The sequence below is a fragment of the Melopsittacus undulatus genome, chromosome 19 (genome assembly GCF_012275295.1).
Source record: "Melopsittacus undulatus isolate bMelUnd1 chromosome 19, bMelUnd1.mat.Z, whole genome shotgun sequence".
NCBI classification, from domain to species: domain Eukaryota; kingdom Metazoa; phylum Chordata; class Aves; order Psittaciformes; family Psittaculidae; genus Melopsittacus; species Melopsittacus undulatus.
In genome coordinates, this window is record NC_047545.1 from 1686657 (window position 1) to 1695257 (window position 8601).

An 8601-nucleotide genomic window follows, 5' to 3' on the forward strand; every position below is an offset into this window, starting at 1 on the left:
ATGTCCATTGCCCCATGTCCATCCTTCCATGTCCATGCAAACCAGCTCAAGCAGGGGATTTCTCTCCAGTTTGCTGGAGGTTTCATCCTGGCTCAGCTTTGGGACATGAGCTGGGAACAGACCCACACAAGGGCTCGAACCTGCTGGTGATGGGCACCAGTGAAGCCACCAACTCATCCAGCTCTGGTACAAACCTTTATTCCCCCTCTGCCCACACTGCCCAGCCTGGGGCTGGGTTTGCCCTTGGGAAGCCCACGGCCCCGTGTGGTTGCACCCCAGGGATGGGGAGAGCCACCACGGCCAGGACAACACCACAGACTCCATGAGCTTTACACGTGACAACGAGAAGTGTACCCCAAAACAGACACGAGCCCCCCCTCACCCCCAGCCCCGCTCCCCAAACCCAGATATGTCGCACGGGTAGAAGTGACACGGAGCAGCACAACAGTGGTGGGATGGGGATAAGAACCCCCTGCCCCACCACACCACAGCACCCCCGAGAGCACGGGGAGCAGCCAGCACATGGAAAGAGCCTAAAAACCCAGGGAGGGGGTCACAATAAGTTAATCTGTACAGATGTGTTAGGTGATGTGGGGATGTCAGGGACCACCGGGCACAGGGCGCCAGGGGCAGTGAACCACATGCCAGTGCAGATCAAGCCATGAAATGATGCACAAAGTCAAGTGATGGAGAATGGTGGGGAGATGGGGAGATGCCCTGGCTCACACTGGCTGGGAGACCCTAGGGATGGGCCCTTGCCTCCAGGGCTGTGAGCCCAGGGTCCTGGTCACTGGCTGCTGCTGGGTCCTGCCATCAGCTACAGCTCCGCACCAAGCAGGATTGGGGAGCCCAGGCAGAGGCATCCCAGCAGCTCCCACCAAGGGGAACACTGCCTGGTCCCACCATCAACCCATGGGCCCAAAGACATCATGGAGCAGGGAGGGGGAAGGAGCCATGGCAGGGCCCCTCCACAGCCCTGGAAGGGGCCGGCTGGGTCCTCGCATGGGCACGGATGCAGCAGGATCCGCTCCTCTCGCCGGCTGCCAACACCAAATCCATTCGCCACGTTCCGGCTCCCGAGGCAATCGGCTCCGGAGCTCCCAGGGCTCGGAGCCGGAGGTGGGAGGCTGGGGATATGTGGGGAGCCAAAGCCCAGAGCGATGCAGACACTCTCCATCCCCCACCGCAGCCGGCTCCATCCTACCCAGCGCTGGACCCGTGCCCGGAGGGATGCGGGGCCCGGGGGGCTCCGGTCGGGAGGGCTCAGACCTCCCCGCTATGGGAATGGGTTCCCCTGCTCCGGCAGCTCCGCTCCTGGCTCCCGAGTGCTGGAAACCAGGATGATTCCAGCCAACAGCACATCTATGGAGCAGGCAAAGCCACCGCCTGGCTCCCAGTGGCCATCCCTGGGGATGAGAGTGGGACCGAGCCAGGTTCTCCCTGTGCCAGAGCCAGAGATGCTCCTCCAGGAGCTGGGACATGGGGCAGTGGAGCAGGACCTGGGATGATGCCATGGGGATGGTGACAGAGGGGATGGGAAGGGGAGCACTACAGGATGGTCTTGTCCAGGTCGACTTTGAGGGGCAGTGGCCCCGCATCCTCCCCACCGTGTTCGGGGCAGAGGGTGACGGCAATGACAGGCGGCAGGGGGAAGGCGCTGGGGCCATCCAGGTCCTCCAGGTACTCCTTGTCCCCATTGATGCTCAGAGGCTGGAAGACAGGAAGAGGGAACTGTGCAGCCCTGGAGCAGCCCAGGGACACCATGGGGCTGGTTGGAGAAGTACCACAGGGCATGGATGTGCCGGTGAGCCCAGCACCATGGCTCGGGACCACACACTCTGTATGGCCACATCTCAGCCCCACAAAGCTCACCCAGCCATGATGGGGAGACCTGGGGTGTTGGGGACCCCCATAGAGTGAGCACCCCTCACCCCATATACCTGCGTCTTGACGTGCTGCTCGGGGGCAGTCACCAGACTGGCACAGCTCAACCACAGCATCACCATGATGGAGAGGAAGAGGCAGGCGGCCAGGATCCAGCGAGGAAGGCCCGAGCGCCTGTAGCACCCCACCACCCCCCGCCAAAGAGGAGAGACCAGTTTATGGCAGGGCACAGGGTGGGAATTGGGGTGGGGGGGGGTCCCATTGCAGCACATCCCACAACCCACTGCACTTACTTGGACATGCAGCCCAGGAAGTCATGCTCCGGTGCCGGCGGCTCCGGGTGCTGCCCCTTGGCTTTGCCCCTTGGCTCCTTCACCGGGGGCTTCTCCCCCTTCCCCCGGGGGCCTGGTGGGGCAGAGGCGATGCTGAGCCCAGCACCCACTGTGGGCGCCCTGCCCGGCTCCCCATGGGGTGATGCAGGGGTGCCAGTGGTCCCCTCTCCCCCCGGGAACCCTCTGCCCACAGAGGATCCCAGCAGCTTCTTGGAGTGGGTCCCACATCCAGGCTCACGGCCCTGCATGGGAATGGGAATGTAACCGGACCTGGGAAGGGGGTGATTTGTTCAGCTCTGGAGAAATGGGATGAGAGACAGAAGGGGTTGGAGGCTCCTGACCCCCCAAACCTGTGTGGTGCTGGGGGACATGGGGACCGGGTCCTGGTCCTGGCTGCGCTGGCTGGGTCTCCGGCACCGCAAGGACTGGATACTCCATCTCAGGCTGGGACTGGTGGGTCAGCAGGGCAAGAGGGAGAAAGCCGTGAGCAACGGGGTCCCCACCCCGCTCACAGCCATCAGAGAGGGAGCACAGGGACCCCCCCACCTGGAACACCACAACTTTGCCATCGTCTGCCTGCAGGTAGAAGGTCCAAGTGGAGGAGATGAAGCTCTGGGCAGAGCTGACGATGTCGTTGCAGAAGGTGGAGACCAGATCGAACATGGAGAACGATGGCACCTTCAGCTCCAGGCTCTGCAGAGGAGCAAGGGCATCGGGTCACCACCATCCCCTCATCACCCACCATGGTGCCAACCATCACTCACCACAGTGCCAACCATCACCCACCATGGCGCCAACCATCACCCACCATGCTGCCAACCATCACCCACCATGGCACCAACCATCACCCACTATGGCGCCAACCATCACCCACCATGGCGCCAACCATCACCCACCATGGCACCAACCATCACTCACCACAGTGCCAACCATCACCCACCATGGCACCAACCATCACCCACTATGGCACCAACCATCACCCACCATGGCGCCAACCATCACCCACCATGGCACCAACCATCACCCACCACAGTGCCAACCATCACCCACCATGGTGCCAACCATCACCCACCACAGTGCCAACCATCACCCACCATGGCACCAACCATCACCCACCATGGCACCAACCATCACCCACTATGGCACCAACCATCACCCACCATGGCACCAACCATCACCCACCATGGCACCAACCATCACTCACCACAGTGCCAACCATCACCCACTATGGCGCCAACCATCACCCACCATGGCACCAACCATCACCCACCATGGCACCAACCATCACCCACCACAGTGCCAACCATCACCCACCATGGCACCAACCATCACCCACCATGGTGCCAACCATCACCCACTATGCCACCAACCATCACCCACCATGGCACCAACCATCACCCCCACAGTGCCAACACCCACCCCAACAACTGCTCCCAGCTGGGGCTCAGCACAGGGGATGCCCAGGATGTGTCCCCACAACCACCCCCATCCCTGTGCATGCACCAGCTCTTTAACCACGAGGCAGGAGCAGCCGTGGCCGTTCCTCCCCTGGCAGCCTCTGGTGCCCTGGATTCTTGGCCGTCGCGGCCGTTATATTTAAAGCATCCCTGCTGGAATCCGCTTGGCTGCTCCCGGCCTCTGGCTCCCAACATTTTCCGACAGCCTCTTGCACGGTCAGAGCAGCAAACAGGAAATAAATAGGTCAGATTCTGTATCTAATTATTCTGCTTAAATCTGCTTTGCTGCTTGGATGGGAACCCGCAGGAGAACTGCTCTGGGGTGGGTGAAGGGGTGGCCAGGCCTGTCCATCAGCTGGCGGCCCCGCGGTGCTCATCCCAGCCTTGGAGAGGGGCTGGGAATGGGGTCACACACTGGGGAACAGGCTGCAAAGGGGGTTCTCAAAGGGAGTTCTACAGCGCAAATGGATCTTCATCTGCACGTGCATGGAGCCGAAGCCTCCTCCCCAGGCCAGGGTCTGATCCCATTAATGGGGTAAAGGCTGAAGTGATGAAATGTAGGAGGGAAAAGTGTTGCCAACTGCAGAGGGTAACAGTGAAACTGGGGAACCTGCAACAGTCACCGTCAGAACATCTCCAGATGGGAATTTGGATGTTTGGATGGGTGGGTGGGTGGGTGGATGGATGGTGGATGGATGGTGGATGGATGGATGGATGGATGGATGGATGGATGGATGGAGGATGGATGGATGGTGGATGGATGGATGGATGGATGGATGGATGGAGGATGGATGGATGGTGGATGGATGGTGGATGGATGGATGGATGGATGGATGGATGGATGGATGGATGGAGGATGGATGGAGGATGGATGGATGGAGGATGGATGGATGGATGGTGGATGGATGGATGGATGGATGGATGAATGGGTGAGGGATGGATATATGATGGATGGATGAATGGATGGATGGAGGATGGATGGATGATGAGTGGATGAGGGATGGATATATGATGGATGGATGAATGGATGAATGGATGGATGGATGCACGGATGAATGGATGAATGGATGAGGGATGGATATATGATGGATGGATGCATGGATGGATGGATGCTGTTACATCCAGCCCCTGCCACCTCTTACCCTCAGACCCTTTGGGGAAGAAGCCACATGCAAAGACAGGGCTTAGTGGCACCAGGGCCAGGTTGGGTGGGTTAAGGGGGTGAATGGGATCTCCCCATCTCCCCGGCCCTCACCTTCTCCTTCCTGTTCTCCACCTCGGGCAGCTGCTTGCGGCACCCGGTCACGCAGCCAAACTGCTCCTCTGCGCTGCTGTAGGCCTCAGTGCAGGCTGCGAGGCAGGAGGGGGGGTCAGGATGAGCACCCCAGTACTCCCCAGCCCGTCCCAGTTCATGCTCTGGGTGTAACTGTGCACCCAGCTTGGTTTGCAGCAGGGTCCGGATGCGGCCGTGGGGCACAGCGTGGGGCAGGATGCTCGGGAGGGTGGGAAGTGGAACGTGGGGGACCCCCCAGGAGGGTGTTGGGGTGCGGAGGCCGCACGGGCACCAGCTCCTCACCTGCCTCACACTCGGCTCTGGTTGTGTTCAGCTCTGCACTCGCATCCACGAAGTGACAGATGGAGAACAGCCGGCAGCCCCGGTAACAGGCGTTGAGAACAGCATCCTGCGGTGAGGAGGAGGAGGACAGCGTGGAGCTGGCACCAGGACCCCCCCCCCGCAGCCCCCACACACGCAGTTTGGGGGCACAAGGCAGTGCCACCCCCATGCAGGTCCATGGTGGGGGCTGGCACCCCAAACCTGGGGGGATGGCACCCCCGGGGGGGGGGGGGCAGAGCTGCCTTCACCCCACAGTTTGCACCCAGTGGTGAGGTCTGTAGCCCCACTGAGGATGTGGCAGATTCCCCCTTCTCTTGCTGGGGTGCTTGGCACTGTCTGGGCTCCAGCATAGACTGGGGGGGGGGGGGTGCATGAACTGTGGGTGCTGGGAGCACAATGGGGGGGTACATGGGGGGATCAATGCACCTCCACGGGTGCAGGTTTGGGGTGTCCCTGCTGTGGGAGCATGGGCAAGGCCGGCGCTGGCACAAGCGGCAGCTCCAGCCCAGATGGGGGAGAACAGTGGGGAGGCAGCAGGGCTCGGGGGGGGGTCCAGCCAAGGCACCACCACACGGCCCCCAGCGTGGCACGGCCACGGCAGCTCCGATCCGGGGCTTTGTGGGATGCTCCATGCCCAGGAACCGGCGCTCGGCTCCATCCCGATCCCCACTGCTCGGACTGTGCCCCCCACGGGTGACACCCGCATCCCGGGGCAGGCACTGAGGGCACCCGGACTCTGCACCGACCCAAAGCTGGGGGGGGTGAAACCACCGCGGCCCCCCCCAAGCTGTGCTGCAAACCGGGGCTCCCGTGGTGCTCCCATTGCCCCCACGGTGCTGCCCGTGGGGCGGCCGCTGTGGGGCCGTGTGACGGTGGCGATGCCGGTACCGGGTGGGTGCCCCTCGTGCTCCTGCTCCCCCCCATGTGCCCCCGGCGCTCCCGGTCCGTCCCCCTCCCTTTTTGGTGCCCCTGCTGCTGCCACCCCCGTGATGCTCCCGGTACCCCCTGGTGCCGCCGCTGCTCCCGGTGCTCCCGATGCTGATGATGCTCCCGGTGCCCCCCATGCTCCCGGTACCCCCCACGCTCCCGGTGCCCCCCCCGGTGCTCCCGGTACCCCCGTGCCCGGTGACTCACGGCATCGGCCCTGCGCTGGAGGCTGCGGCCGCACTGCCCGCGGCACCCGGAGGTGTCTCCCAGCTGGGGCGAGAACGGGTCCGTGGCACCGGCGGCGGCCGCCAGGGCCAGGCCGAGGGCGAGCAGGGCCCGGGGGCTGCGGGCGGCCATGGCGGGCGCGGAGCGGAGCGCACCCATCGCCGCCACCGGCCCCGCCGTGACGCGCCGTGCGCCGGGAGGGGGCGGCGGGGGGAGCCGGGGGCGGGGGAGCAGCCGCAGCCTGCGCAGCTCCGGCGGTACCGGCACCGACACCGGCACCGACACCGGCACTGACACCGGCACCGACACTGACACCGACACCGGCACCGGCACCGACACCGGCACCGGCACTGACACCGACACCGACACCGGCACCGGCACCGGCACCGACACTGACACCGACACCGGCACCGACACCGGCACCGACACCGGCACCGACACCGGGACCGACACCGGCACCGACACTGACACCGGCACCGACACCGGGACCGACACCGACACCGGCACCGACACTGACAGCGACACCGGCACCGACACTGACACCGACACCGGCACCGACACTGACACCGACACCGACACTGACACCGACACCGGCACCGACAACGACACCGGCACTGACACTGACACCGACACCGACACCGGGACCGACACCGGGACCGACACCGACACCGACACCGACACTGACACCGGCACCGGGACCTGCGGGCGGCGCTGGAGAGGGCGGCAGGATGGGGGTGCCCGGGCACCGGGGGCCGCGCAGGCACCGGCGATGCGGAGGGACCCGGGGATGCAGGAGGAGCTGGGGAGCAGGGAATGCTCGAGCCCTGGGGGGTGCAGGAGAACCGGGAGATGCGCGGGGACCGGAAGGTGCAGCGGGACCGGGGGCTGTGAAGGACCCCGATGGACGCAGGGGGCACACAGGGATCAGAGGGGCACAGCAGGCCCGGGGGGCAGAGAGATGGGGGGAGCAACAGGGCTGATACCAGCAGCACAGAGGAAAAGGACTGGGGAGAACAGGGGGGTTCTGGGGGGACCGGGGTCGTATTGGCACTGGTGGCACACAGGGACCAGACTCCAAGAGGGCACAAGGGGGCTTGGCCCCAGGCAGCATTAGCCCCAGCGGAGCCACCCCCCATGGCCCTCGGGGCCTCCCCGAGTTGCCTTCGTGCATCGCACCCTCACCCTCCTCACCCTCGCCCCGCGGGGCCCCCCCAGCGGGGGCACTGGGCCCTCCCTGACACCCCAGATTTACAGCTTTGATTTCCCAGGCTTTAAGAGACATAAAAGGCGCAGCCTTGGCCCCGCTCGCCGCTGCCCTGCCCATGAGCCTTATTTATGGCAGCACCCCAAAGCGGGCCCGGGGGGAGGAGGAGGAGGAGGGCTGGGGGCTTCGCTAACCTCCAGCCCTAATGGGGAACACATGGCAGGACCCCGGAGTGGAGAAGAGGGGGGGGGGGGGTCTCCCGGTCCCAGCTCAGGATTGAGGGGGGGGCTCCACACGCAGGGGCAGGGGGTGTCCGGATCCCCTCGGGGGTGTCTGGGGGAGCACAGCTCCGTGTCCCCCCCCCCGGGAGCAGGAATGGGGCCTCTCCCGGCCCCGCTGAGCTCCGCCAGCTTATTCATCTTGTTAATCAAACCAGGGCCGGGCTGGCCGGGCTGCCAGGTCCCCCCGCTCCCCCCTTCCCCTCCTGGAGCCCCGCCAGCCCCTCGGCCCCGTGTCCGGCACCGGTGACTGATGGCCAAGTAAATGGGGTAGATTGGAGGCTGTCAGTGTAAATCACGGCCCCGCGCGGCCGCAGGTGAGGTTCCCATCGGCCGGGGAGGTGCTGGGACTGGGGGGGGGGGGGGTAGAACCGGAGCCCTGACCCCCGGCCAGGACCGGACCCCAGCGGATGCAGTGCAGGGAGCATCGCTCCCACCGCACCTGCCCGCACCAGCCCCGCTCCATCCTCTCAGCCCATAGCCCTTTCCCAGGCAATAACGCTCCCGTTGGCAAATATTTGCTGCGCTCCCTCCTCCCCTCTCCAGAAACACTCGATCCCTTCGCGTTTATCACTACTGACCTACATTTGCTTTGCCAGAGCCTTTCATGAAGCTCCCCACGGTCCCAGCCCCATGGAGCCCATCCCTCGGGCTCAAGCACCCCCTCGACATCAACCGC

The 8601-nt window shown here is 64.4% G+C and overlaps 1 protein-coding gene across 1 annotated transcript; it reads right to left on the reverse strand.

The window, feature by feature from the left end:
• Positions 1–408: 408 nt before the first annotated feature.
• TMEM59L (transmembrane protein 59 like) lies at positions 409–6589 on the reverse strand. The gene is made up of 8 exons (XM_034070627.1): positions 6423–6589; positions 5250–5355; positions 4929–5023; positions 2763–2909; positions 2567–2666; positions 2178–2289; positions 1941–2058; positions 409–1710 (listed from the first exon to the last, which is right to left on the reverse strand). Exons 1-8 carry the CDS (start codon positions 6570–6572, stop codon positions 1549–1551), a joined length of 990 nt encoding a protein of 329 aa, XP_033926518.1. The 5' UTR covers positions 6573–6589; the 3' UTR covers positions 409–1548.
• Positions 6590–8601: the final 2012 nt, after the last annotated feature.